General features: G+C 35.8%; 1 protein-coding gene across 1 annotated transcript in view; it reads right to left on the bottom strand.

Moving 5' to 3' along the window:
* Positions 1–13,732, bottom strand: part of FAM83B (family with sequence similarity 83 member B) — a 92,581-nt gene that overhangs the window by 8,900 nt on the left and 69,949 nt on the right. Inside the window, exons 2-3 of the mRNA XM_004386820.3 lie at positions 4,639–4,803; positions 3,647–3,771 (exon numbers count right to left, since the gene is read on the bottom strand). Of these exons, the coding sequence (XP_004386877.2) occupies positions 3,647–3,771; positions 4,639–4,803 (290 nt within the window). The remainder of the gene's footprint in view (positions 1–3,646; positions 3,772–4,638; positions 4,804–13,732) is intronic.

The following is a 13,732-nucleotide window of genomic DNA, read 5'->3' as shown; positions in this document are numbered from 1 at the left end:
GATAAATCAAGAAATGGCAGTATAATCATATTATTTAGCAGAGTGGACTAAATACCAAAAGGACTAGCTAAAAGAATTTGAGTAATTGTACCTGGATGTTAGGAACTAGAGGTAGATGACGATGGATAAGAAGAACTACTATTTTGTACTGTGTATCTTTTAGTCATTTTTAGAAATATATGCAGATATTTATTTGGATTAAAAAAATAAACTTATTCCTCCTAAACCAAACCAAATACACACACACACACACACACAGTCACATATTAGACATGGAACTGGGAGTGTGGCTATAAATCCTCATATAAAGAGACAGGCCAAATACTCTTGAGTTCCCAGCTGGGGGTTACGAAAGTGAAGCCCATGAAGTGAGAGTGGTTGTCGAGATGTGGAAGGGTCAGTATACTGGCTGCAGCACGGATCTCTGAATGTGACAATCTTTAAGTCGTATCTTAGGGCCACCAGATTTAGTGAAACCATCTTTTGAAAGAGCTCATAAAACTCAAAAAAAACCAGAAGTACATAAAATGCTCTATCAATCAAATTTGTGAAAAATGCTTTACTAAATATCTCAGATTTGCATGTGGCAATTTCAAAAGGGGGTATCCAATTCGAAATATTATTTATATACACACTGATTAAAAGTATGTAAGTGGCAATTTTTTTTTTTTCAAGAGTTTTATCTTATCACTGTTAGTATTATGTGATGGCAAAACTCCTGTTATATTTTCCTGGTGAAACTTTCACCATAGGAGTGAGCTGTCACACAATGTCACTCCGGTAAATACAGATTCCAGGCCTTTCTGTAAAGACTGGGAGGTTATAACACAATGAATCCTATGGCAAAGAATTGTGAATGAAAAAAGAGGGCATTTTGAATTTGCTTTTGAGGAAAAAAAAAGGCAATACTAGAATGTGAGGGACTTAGGCAGTTTTTAATCCAAAGGAAGTAAAATTTTAACTACTTGTGATGGGAACTGGTTCATAACTGTTCCATCAGATCCTGTTAGAATTTTGTTAACAATAGGAAACGTACATGATCATTAATCAGGAAAAACATATGACAACACCTGACAACCATTAATTTTCTAAAGAAGTATTTTAAATGAATTCAAAATAATAAATAAGATAGGGTTGTTACATAAGAGTTTTGATAGATTTTTATAATTTGTGGACCTAGCATTCCATAAACACTTTCATAAGTAGTAGCTTAAATCCTCTGGCTTATAAGTAAGTGAGTGAGTGAGTGAATGAGTGAGTGAGTAAGTAAGGTAAGTAAGAAAGAAAGAGAAAAATAGATAAATTTTGTTGTTGTTTTTCTCCATGCTATTCTTAAAGTAGCTCAACTACTATCATCTCAACATATAAACACACAAAAAAAACTTGTCACTGTCCAGTCAATTCTGACTTATAGTGATCCTATAGGACAGAGTAGAACTGCCCCATAGGGTTTTCAAGGCTGTAATCTTTACAGAAGCAACCTGCCCATCAGACTGCCCATCTTTTGCCTGCAGAGCCGCTGGTAGGTTCCAACTGCTGACCTTGTGGTTAGCAGCCCAGTGCTTAACCACTGCACCACTAGGGTGCAACTCACCCAAGCACACCTCTCAACATATAACAAAAACCAAACCAAACCCATTGCCACTGAGTCAATTCCGACTCATGGTGACCCTACAAGACAAAGTAGAACTGCCCCACAGGATTTCCAAGGAGCACTTGGTGGATATGAACTGCCGAACTTTTCGTTAGCAGCCATAGCTCTTAACCACTATGCCACCAGGGTTTCCTCTCAACATATAGCACCTATTAATATCTAGTGGTAGCAAAACAAAGTTGAGGTGAATTTACTGGTGAAGATAATCTTAAAAGTCAAGTTAAAAAATAAAAATAGAAAATATTGATAATGATGAGCTTAAATAATAAACATCATTCTATAAGTCAAATGAAATTTCAATTTTAATTAAAATTTCAATTAAAGACTCTCTAAAACCAAGTAAGTCTTAACAAATATATATAAATATAATAAGTCTTTAGACCAAAACCAAACCCGCTGCCGTTAAGTAGATTCCAACTGACAGATACCCTATGGGTCAGAAGTAGAACTGCCCCATAAGGTTTCCAATGCTGTAATCTTTAAGGAAGCAGACTTCCACATCTTCCTCCCGAGGATTGGCTGGTAGGTTCGAACCATCAACCTTTTGGTCAACAGCTGAGTGCTTTAACCACTGCGCAACCAGGGCTCCTGAGTCTTTCAGAGGACTCCTTAATTTCAACCACTAGCTGCAATTTCCACTCTTAACAAGCTTACATTTGGAACTCCAAACAGCACTTTCATAAAAGGGTCTCTGAGCTTAAAGTTAGCAGATAATAACAGTTAAAACAAGGCTTAAAATAATAGCTGACATTAGGGGCTTTGGACGCATTAAGTCATTTAATCCTCACGACAACATCAGGTAGGTTCTACGATTATCATCATTTTACAGTTGAGCAAAGTAAATTCAGCTAAGCTAAGTACCTTGCCCAGGGCCATCTATTTCAACGTGTTCCCTCCTTCTTGTGGACTTTCTAAGTTATGAAGATAAGAGACAAGTGTCTTCACTCACACTGTCCTGTTAACATCCACACCTCTCCTGGCTTCTTCACTCTGTCTTTAATAATGAGTCTACCCTGCCCATATGACCTAGCAGTTCCCATGTTTGTCTGATGCTTTTATCTGCCTGATAGCATATTCTCTCTATGCATCCCATTCAGTGCTGACATGGGGGATTCAGAGCGAGTATTACATCAGAGCCTGTACTCTGGAAACAGTCTGACCTGGACTGGAAGGAAAGCTGCCTCTGGTCCGTAGCCGTGGGGTTTTAGACAAGTCCCTTAACCATCGGGAACTTCAATTTTCTCATTTATAATATGGGGATAAAAACAACTGCCTTGGAGATAACTTGTAAGGACTGGGGGTGAAACATGTAAAAGAGCCAAGCCAGAACAGAGTTAAACATTTCACCAATGGTAGCTGTGAAAGATGTCAGAGAATGCAATCTGGGGCTGAGTACATTTGTCTAGTGTCTGTCTGGGCATTTTTAGCAGTCAGACTCTTACATGCTTTTTCTTTTTGGTGGCGTAGTGGTTAAGTGCTACAGCTGCTAACCAAAAGGTCAGCAATTCAAATCCACCAGCCACTTCTTGGAAACCCTATGGGGCAGTTCTACTCTGTCCTATAGGGTCACTGTGAGTCGGAATCGACTCAACAGCAATGGGTTTGGTTTATTTATTTTTTTAACATGATAATTATCAGATTCTTAATAATACTAAAATGAAGGAAACTCATTCCACTGGTTCTTCAAAGTGGTAAAAGAGCTATTTTTATGAACAATTGTTATTAAATGCATATTATTTACAGTTTTCACAAGAAAAGTTTTATTATAGAGCTGTGGGGAACCTTAGATATTAATCAATCCCTTCATTTTTGAATGAAGAAACTGAAACTCCAGAAATTTATATGATTTGCCTAAGGTCTTATCGTTCTTTAGAGGCAGAGCCAGAACTCAAACCCAAGTCTCAGAGCTTCTTAAGAAATAATTAAATAGATTACATTAATATTTGATACTAAAACAAATTATTTAAATGATTGATAACACAATGATCTTACCTGTAAGAACCATACATAACTTTCTGGCAGTCAACTAACAAAAATTTCTGTTCCAGTCTTCCATGGAATTTTGCTCCTGTTTTTGAAAGATAATCTTGGCCTTTTACTGTCCGTACTCGAATATTCTAAAATTATACATAAAAAGTAAAATTATGGCTAGAAAGAGGATATTTTAAAAAGTAAAATATATGTCAATATAAAGCCTTAATACCAAAAAATGTATATGTGAAATAAAATTTTTAAATAACAAAAAAAGTAGTGAACAGCAATTTCCAAAACATCTCTTAAAAATAAAATATTCAGCAAAAATAATCACTTAAAATAGATATTTTAATATAGCTTAAATAGGAGATATTACTATACAGTTGCACAGAACGGTTTCATAAATTACTGAGGATCCTTCCGCAAGACATCCTTTCGGCAGCGGTGATGGTGGTACAACATGATGAACATAATCGATGCCACTAAAGTACATGCAAAAAATGTTGAAATGGCCAACATTTTGTTATATATATTTTTATCATAATTAAGCAAAGAAAAGAAAGCAATTCTCTGCGTTACAGTAGCATGATGCTAACATAACTGAACAATAAAATCTGTTCTCATTTTGAAAAGTCAAAAGTAAGTGAAAACACTATGTTAAATGATTTTGATAAGCAACACCTGCTGAATCAAACAATCCTTTGAGTCAATGATTGCAAGGTTGTGCATGCAAAACTGAAGCATTAATTATAATCGGTACCAAAGCATCAGAGGCTTAAGTTTCCTCCGTCAAGAAAAACACAATGTAAAACCCTCATGAAGATGTGTTTTTTTCAGTTATTGTCTGAAAAATATAAGGAGACGCTTCTGTAATCACTCATTATGCTACCATAAATCTTTTTTTTTCTATTTTACTTTTGCAGTAATATACCTTAACATAGTTTACATTTGACAGATCTGACAAAAGCACACAGTAAACTTGAGAAAAAAAATAAATATGGAATTCTTACCCTGAGACGTTGAATTTGACAACCCTGTTTTTCAGTCATATTTAGAAAATGATTAAAATTTGACTCATCAAGCAGAATGTATACAGATATTCCTCGAGTTGATGCTTCAACTATTTCCTTGAAAATGTCCACATCTGTAAATATATCCATTACTAAAGCAATGACCTGTTAAAGGTAAGAATGAGAAATAATTTTAGATACCTAACAGAGTTATAAACTACTGTGTTTTTACTAAAAATTAGATAAAATAGAAAATAATTAAACACAAATACATAAATATATACAAAATCAAAGATGGAAAACAATATATCAAGCAAACAGTAACCAACAATGAGCAGGAGTGGCAACAATAATCTCAGATACATAAATATATACATAAATATTTGTGCAGTTTTCTAAAACAGAAGATAAGAAATAAATAAAAAAGATAATATATTTAATAAAACTATATATTAACTCTGAAAATGATTAAGAGTGAAGTAATGCTGGAAGAAAGAAAAAAACGATTTACTCAAAAAGAAAAAAACAAACAAACAAACTATATGCCAGACAAAAAGATAGACATTCCTGCCCTTGTGGAGCTTACATTCGAATGAGGGAAGACAGAGTAAGCAATAAAAATAATAAAGTTACATAGTAAGCTATAAAATGCTAAATTTATTGGAGAAAAAAATAAAGCAGAATACAGGGGATTTTAGTGACTGGAGATTGAGAACGAAGGGTTCAGGGAATTTCTGTGCAGGTCTCTGAGGTGTTCCTGGAGCAAAGACTTGAAAGGAGTTAAAGATGTTATCAATGGACTTTCCAAGCAGCAGGAACCAACACTGCAAAGACTCTAAGGCAGGAGGATGTCTGGTATTTTCAAGAAACAAAGGGAACACAGTGGCTGGAATGAAAGGAAGGACATGCTTAGAATGCCTTGAAGGCATTATAAAGCCTTTGGTGTTTTTTCTGAATAGGATTGTATGCTATTAGTATGTATCATACTTGAGGTAATAATATGTTCTGATTCATGTTTTAAAAGGATTGTTCTGGCTACTGTGCTGCAAACAAACCTTAAGGCTGGCGGCAAGGGTAAGAACAGAGAGACCAGTCACAACTGTTAGAGCAATTCAAGTGGGAGGTAGGTAATGGTGGCTAGGACCAGGGAAGTAGCAGCAGCAATGAAAGAAATGGTCAGACACTGAATACCTTCGAGCCAAAAGGACTTCCAGATGTGCTGAATGTGGAATGTGAGAGAAAAATAAGAAAAGAGGGTGATTCTCAGGATTTTAGCCTTAACAACCTGAAGGACCGAGTTGCCATTCACTGAGATAGGGAAGGGTGTAGGTACAGTAAGTCTTAGGTGGAAGATCAAAAAAGGATAAGTTAAATTGAGGCACCTAGATATCCAAGTGGAGTGTTGAGTAGAGAGATCTGGGCCAGAGATGTAAATTTGGATCTTGGTGGTGTAGATGTGGTATTTAAATCCAAGTCATCAGGGAGAAGACCAACGAATGAGTCCAGGAATACTCCAAAGTTAAGAGGTCTATTAGAAGAGCAGGTACCAGCAAAGGAGACTAAAGAAACCAAGAGAAAGTGGCATCCTGGAAGCCAAGTAACAAAACTGTATCAAAGGAAGAGGGTGTGATTAACAGTGTCAAATCCTAAAACTAGGCCAAGTAAAATGAGGCCTAAGAATTCACTGAATTTAGTAATATGTAGGTTATTGATGACTTCCACAAGAGTTGTCTTAGTGGAGTAGTGAGAGCAAAAGTCTTATTGAAAGGGGTATGTAGAACGGTGTTATGGATTGAATTGTGTTCCCCAGAAATAGGTGTTGTAAACCCTAACTCCTATACTTGTGGTTATAATCTCATTTGGGAATGGGTTTTCTTTGTTATGTTAATGAGGCAGTATTAGTGTAGGGTGTGTCTCAGTCAATCTCTTAAGATAAAAAAAAAGAGCAAAGGCAGAGACTGGGGAAGATAGATGTCACACCACATGAAGATCACCAAGGAACCGAGGAATAGAAGCTGAAAAGACACAAGGAACTTCCCTCAGAGCAAACAGAGAGAGAGAGCCTTCCCCTAGAGTTGGCGTCCTAAATTCGGACTTCTAGCCTCCTAACTATGAGAAAAGAAATTTCTGTTTGTTAAAGGCACCCACTCGTGGTATTTCTGTTATAGTAGCACTAGACAACCAAGACAAACGTATAGAGACATCAGATACAGACAACTCTTTCTGAATAATTTCGCTACACTAGGAAGCAGAGAATTAGAGCAGTAGCTATGGCTAAAGCTGGGTCAAGAGAAGTTGTATTTTTGTCTTCTGTTGTTTTAAGCTGGGTGAAATAAAAGCATGTTTGTATGCTGACAGGAATGATTCAGTAAAAAGTCAAAATTAAAGATGTCAGAGATGTTGGGATGGGGAGGAGAAGGAAGAATTTCTGGAGCAATGTCTTTGAGTAGGCAACAATGGATAGGATCCAGTGAAAAGAAAGGGGATTAGAGCACAGAGAGTCAAGAATAGTAAAAGACAATCTTTAACATCAAGCCAAAAGGCCAAATATAAGGGTTCAGATGCTGGAGGGAGGGTGTTGTGGTACTGGCATTGTGGAAGCTCTCTTCTGACTGCTTTCATTTTCTCTGTGAAGTGGGAAGCAAGGTCTCCAAGTAAATGAGGAAGCATGAAGATATGTTAAAGGTATGAGGAAAGAGAGATATAACATAATCATGTAGAAAGGTAGGAGAGGGAATAGATAATGAAGATAAGGTATGATTGCTGGGCAGCATTGAGGACCTACCAGTTATAAATTTAAAATGGGACCAATCAATGTGGTTGAAAGTTTTTCTCCAACCACATTCAGCTGCAGGAGTGCAGGCATGGAGTAAGCAGAGTTTGATTTGCGTATGGCTGTGGTTCTTCCATGAGAATATAACAAAGTGAGAAAGGGCAGGGCCATTGAGAGTGTATTCAATGTGGAGTGGCTACAGGGACCGACCGCAGGATCTAAACTGGATAAGAAGAGGGAAGATGTTGTCATGGATGTCAGACAGTGAAGTGGTAGTAGGACCAATGAACTGTAGCTACTGCTGGGGCTTTAGGGGAGTTAGATATTAAGGAACTGTTAATTTTTTTTTTTGGTTTGATAAGTATTTTACCTTTTTAAATATATATACTGAAATAGTTACAAAAGAAATGATATGCTATCTTGTATTTACTTCACATTATACTAGATAAAACAAAATTGGCCATGAATTGATAATTGTTGAAGCTGGTTGTTCGTACATGTTCTCTCTACTTTTGAAATTTTCTATAACACAAATAAAAATTTTATTTTTATTTCAAAAAGTAAATAATAATTTAAAAAAATATTGGATACAATCAGGTACCAGAGGAGGTAAGCTAGAAATATAAACAGAGGTGATGATCAGATGGGGGATACATGAATTAGGCTATATATTCAGTTATTTGGAGCCCTAGTGGTTTGGAGCCTAGTGGCAGTTCGAATCCACGAGCTGCTCCTTGGAAACCCTATGGGGCAGTTCTACTCTGTTCTATAGGGTTGCTATGAGTCAGAATCAACTTGACAAAAATGGGTTTGGTTTTTTTGGTTTTATGCAGTTATTTGCCATGATACTTTCAAAGATATGACCTTGGGAATCAATGGCTGAGGAACATACAACAAGGAAAGATCATAGGAAGAGAAAAGAGAAAGGAACTGACCTTTGGAAGATTATATATATACATATATGTATTGTTGTTATTGCTGTGTGCCATAGAGTTGATTCTGATTCATAGTGACCTCACATGACAGAGTAGAACTGTCCCATAGAGTTTCCAAGGCTTCAATCTTTAAGGGAATAGATTGCCAGGTCTTTTCTCCCGCAGTGTGGCTGATGGGTTTGAACTGCTGACCTTTTGATTAACTGAGCACTTAACCATTGCACTACAAAAAAAAAACCAAAAAAAACAAACCCACTGATGTCGAGTTGATACCGACTCATAGTGACCCTATAGGACAGAGCAGAACTGCCCCACAGGGTTTCTAAAAAGTGGCTAGTGGATTTGAACTGCTGACATTTTGGTTAACAGCTGAGCTCTTAACCACTACGCGACCAGGGCTCCTTTACATATGTATAAAAACCCGTTGCTGTCGAGTCAATTCTAACTCATAGCAACCCTGTAGGACAGAATAGAACTGCCCCACAGGGTTTCCAAGGAGCGCCTGGTGGATTTGAACTGCTGACCTTTTGGTTAGCAGCCATAGCTCTTAAACACTATGCCACCAGGGTTTCCTTACATATGTATAGGTATATGTATATATGTATATACACACATAAACATATATATATACATACATATATGTATAATCTTAATTATCTAGGATTCTTAAATAACCAGCTATATAAATTCCCAGGAATTTAGACAGGAGTTATGTTGGAAAGAATGATGAAGACCCAGGAACAAAAGCTGTCAAGAAATGAAAGGGAATAGAATGGCCTGGGAATACAAATATGACAGAAACAACCAGGATAACTTAATGGATGCATTGCAAATACATTAGAAGATTAGCAAAGTCATGTGTAATATATAGAATACTATTATTTACTCTAATAAGACATTAAAAAAAAAATACTGGACCATGCTTCAAATATCCAAGTAGACAGACACTCTTCAAAATACCTGGAAAACATACCTTACTGAGATTCTCTCTAGGAAGAACAATTCAACTCTCTAGTGGCCACTTCATCATCCTTTTCTTATTTATAAATGCAATGAGGTGCCAGAAGAAGGAAGAAGCTAGTGATAACAACCTCATCTTTGTCTTGTGAATATTCTTTATAGCATCAAGTACGTGAAAAACCTTTATGTCAATCATTTATTATGCATTTTGTATGGGCATTGACATATAGAAGAGAAAATATCCATATTATAAACTTATTTTACAAAATAACTTTTAAAAATACTTCTGGTGAAGTCTGGCACAAAATGTTTTCACCAGAAAAGATTTTTTTTAAATGAAGAAACATTGGAGGTGGAGTCAACATAGCACTACAGACAGAAGCACCATGGCATCCTTCCACAGTAAAGACCTGAAGAACTATGTAAAACAGATACAAACATCAATCCTGGAACCCTAAGCATCAAATCAAGAGACAAAGAACTCAGCCAAGCACCAAATGGAATAAAAAACTGACAGAGAACAGAGAACGAGGAGAGCTCCAGATACCAAACAGGTAATGAAATCTCAAGGATAAAACAAAACTAAAAGATTTACAACAGGGAACCAGAGAGGTCAATGTGTAATTGACAACATCAGAACAATAAAAGAGGGAATAAATGGTGTAGGTATAGAACTCTCAAATGAAGAGGAAGTCAAAGTGATACTGAGGAATAACAAACTCATTTAAACTTAGGAAAATCAGGTAAATTTCAAGGTAACCACAAAGAAAGTTAACAAATCTACTCATCAAAATAAAGAAAAATAAATAAATAAATAAAGTCTCAGTAAACACAAAACCTATAAAAACAAAATAAAAAAAAAATCCAAAAACAAAAGTAATTCAGCACAGGAGAGTAAGAGGAACAAAGAAAACCTCAACACCACCAAAAAAATAAATAAATAAAACTCTAAAATGAGACCAATAAACATACACCTATCAATAATCACACTGAACATAAATGGCCTAAATGCACCCATAAAGAGACAGAGAGTGACAGAATGGATATTAAAAAAAAAAAAAAAAAATGACGCATCAACATGCTGTCTAAAAGAGACACATCTTAAGAAACAAAGACATAAACTTATTAAAAAACAAAGGATGAAAAAATATATCAAGCAAACAGCTACCAAAAAAAGGAGGAGGAGTGGAAATACTAATCTCAGATAAAAATAGGCCTTAAAACAAAATCCGCCATAAAAGACAAAGAGGGCATTACTTAACGATTAAAGGAAAAATCAATCATGAAGACATAACCATAATAAATATCTATGCACCCAATGACAGGGCTCCAAAATACATAAAACGGACTCTAACAGCCCTGAAAAGAGAAATTGATAGTTCCACAATAATACTAGGAGACTTCAACACACCACTCTCAATAAAGGACAGAACATCTAGAAAGAAACTCAACAAAGATACAGAAGACCCAAAGGCCACGATCAACCAACTTGAACTCACAGAAATATATAGAACATTCCACCCAACAGCAGCAAAGTATACATTCTTTATCAATGCACATGGAACGTTCTCCAGAACAGACCACATCTTAGGCCACAAAGCAATCCTCAATAAAATCCAAAACACTAAGATAATAAAGTATCTTCTCTGATGAAAGTGTCATAAAAGTGGAAATTAATAACAGGAAGAGCAAGGAAAAAAACATCAAATTTATGGAAACTGTATAACACTCTGCTTACAAACCACTGGATAATAGAAGAAATCAAAGAGGAAATCAAAAAATTCCGAGAATCAAATAAGAATGAAAACACTTCATACCAAAACCTTTCGGACACAGCAAAGGCAGTGCTCAGATGTCAATTTATAGCAACAGATGCATACATCAAAAAAGCAGAAAGGGACAAAATCAAAACATTAGCTACACAGCTCCAACAAACAGAAAGAGAACAGCAAAAGAAGCCCACAGCCACCAGAAGGAAGGAAATAATAAAGATCAGGGCAGAAATAAATGAATAGAGAATAGACAAACAATAGAAAGAACCAACAAAACCAAAAGTTGGTTCTTTGAAAGGATCAACAAAATCGACAAACTATTGGCCAAACTGACAAAAGAAAAGCAGGAGAGGATGCAAATAACCCAAATACGAAATGAAATGGGGAACATTACAACAGACCCAACTGAAATAAAAAGGATCATAACAGAGTACTATGAAAAACTATACTCCAACAAATTTGAAAATCTAGAGGAAATGCACCAATTTCTAGAAACGCACTACCTACTCAAACTAATACAAACTGAAGTTGAAAATCGGAACAGATTCATAACAAGAGAAGAGATTTAAAAGGTTAAAAAACAAAACACAACAAAAAAACTCTCACCAAAGAAAGCCCTGGCCCAGATGGTTTCACTGGATAATTCTATCAAAAAGAGAAGAGCTTACACCAGTACTACTCAAACTATTTCAGAACATAGAAAAGGAAAGGATACTTCCAAACTTATTCTATGAAGCCAGCATAACCCTGATACCAAAACCAGGCAAAGAGACCACAAAAAACAAAATTACAGAACAATATCTCTCATGAATTTAGATGCAAAAATTCTCAACAAAATTCTCGCCAATAGAACTCAACATCATAACAAAAAAATAATACACCACAACCAAGTGGGATTCATACCAGGTATGCAAGGATGGTTCAACATTAGAAAATCAATCAACGTAATCCACCATATAAATAAAATAAAAGAATCACATGATCATCTCAATCAATGCAGAAAAGGCATTCGACAAAGCCCAACACCCATTCCTGATAAAAACTCTCAATAAAATAGGCATAGAAGGGAAATTCCTCAACATAATAAAGGGTATCTATACAAAACCAACAGCCAACATCATTCTTAATGGAGAGAGGCTGAAAACATTCCCCTTAAGAACAGGAAGAAGACAAGGATGCCCTTTATCACCACTCCTATTTAACACTGTACTGGAAATCTTAGCTAGAACAGTAAGGCAAGAAAAAAAGGGTATCCAAATTGATAAGGAAGAAGTAAAACTATCTCTATTTGTGGATGATATGATACTATACATAGAAAGCCCAAAAGACTCCACGAGAAAACCACTGAAACTAATAGAAATATTCAGCAGAATAGCAGGATATACGACACACATACAAAAATCAGTTGGATTCCTATACAAAAATCAGTTGGATTCCTACACTCCAAAAAAGAGAATGACAGAGAGGAAATCAGGAAAACAATACCACTTAATAATACCCCTAAAAAAATGAAAATACTTAGAAATAAATCTAACCTGGGATGTAAAAGACCTATAGAAAGAAAACCACAAAACACTACTGCAAGAAACCAAGAGACCTACATAAATAGAAAAACATACCAAGCTCATGGACAGGTAGACTCAACATTGTGAAAATGTCAATTCTACCCAAAGCAATCTACAAATACAATGCAATCCTGATCCAAATACCAACAGCATTCTTTAAAGAGATGGAAAAACTAATCATTAACACTATATGGAAAGGAAAGAGTCCTTGGAGAAGTAAAGCACTACTGAAGAGAAAGAATAAAGTAGGAGTACTCGCACTACCTGAACTCAGAACTTACTGTATAGCTATGGTAGTCTAAACAGCCTGGCACTGGTACAATGACAGATACATTGACCAATGGAACAGAATTTGAGAACCTGGATGTAAATCCATCCATCTTTGGTCACCTGATCTTTGACAAAGTACCAAAGTCCATCAAATGGGGAAAAGACAGTCTCTTTATCAAATAGTGCTGGCAAAACTAGATGCCCATCTGCAAAAAAATGAAACAGGACCCATTCCTCACATTATACACAAAAACTAATTCAAAATGGATCAAAGACCTAAATATAAACCCCAAAAGTATAAAGATCATAGAAGAAAAAATAGGGTCAATGCTATAGGCCCTAATACACAGTATTAACAGGATACAAACCATAACTAACAATACACAAACACCAGATGATAAGCTAGATAACTTGGATCTTCTAAAAATTAAACATTTATGCTCATCAAAAGACTTCACCAAAAGAGTAAAAAGAGAACCTATAGACTGGGAAAAAATGTTTGACTATGACAATCTGACAAAGGTCTAACCTTTAAAATTTACAAGAAAATTCAACACCTCTACAACAAAACGACAAATCATCCAATTAAAAAATGGGCAAAGGATATGAACAGATGCTTCACTAAAGAACACATTCAAGAGGCTAACAGACACATGAGGAAATGCTTGCGATCCCTAGCCATTAGAGAAATGCAAATCAAAACCACAATGAGATAGCATCTCACCCTGACATTGCTGGCAGGAATCAAAAAAAGCAGAAAATAATAAATGTTGGAGAGGCTGCGGGGAGATTGGAACTCTTAGGCACTGCTGGTGGGAA

The sequence above is a fragment of the Trichechus manatus genome, unplaced genomic scaffold, assembly GCF_000243295.1.
Source record: "Trichechus manatus latirostris isolate Lorelei unplaced genomic scaffold, TriManLat1.0 scaffold00172, whole genome shotgun sequence".
Taxonomy (NCBI): Eukaryota; Metazoa; Chordata; class Mammalia; order Sirenia; family Trichechidae; genus Trichechus; species Trichechus manatus.
This window is presented reverse-complemented; position numbering and strand designations above follow the sequence as displayed.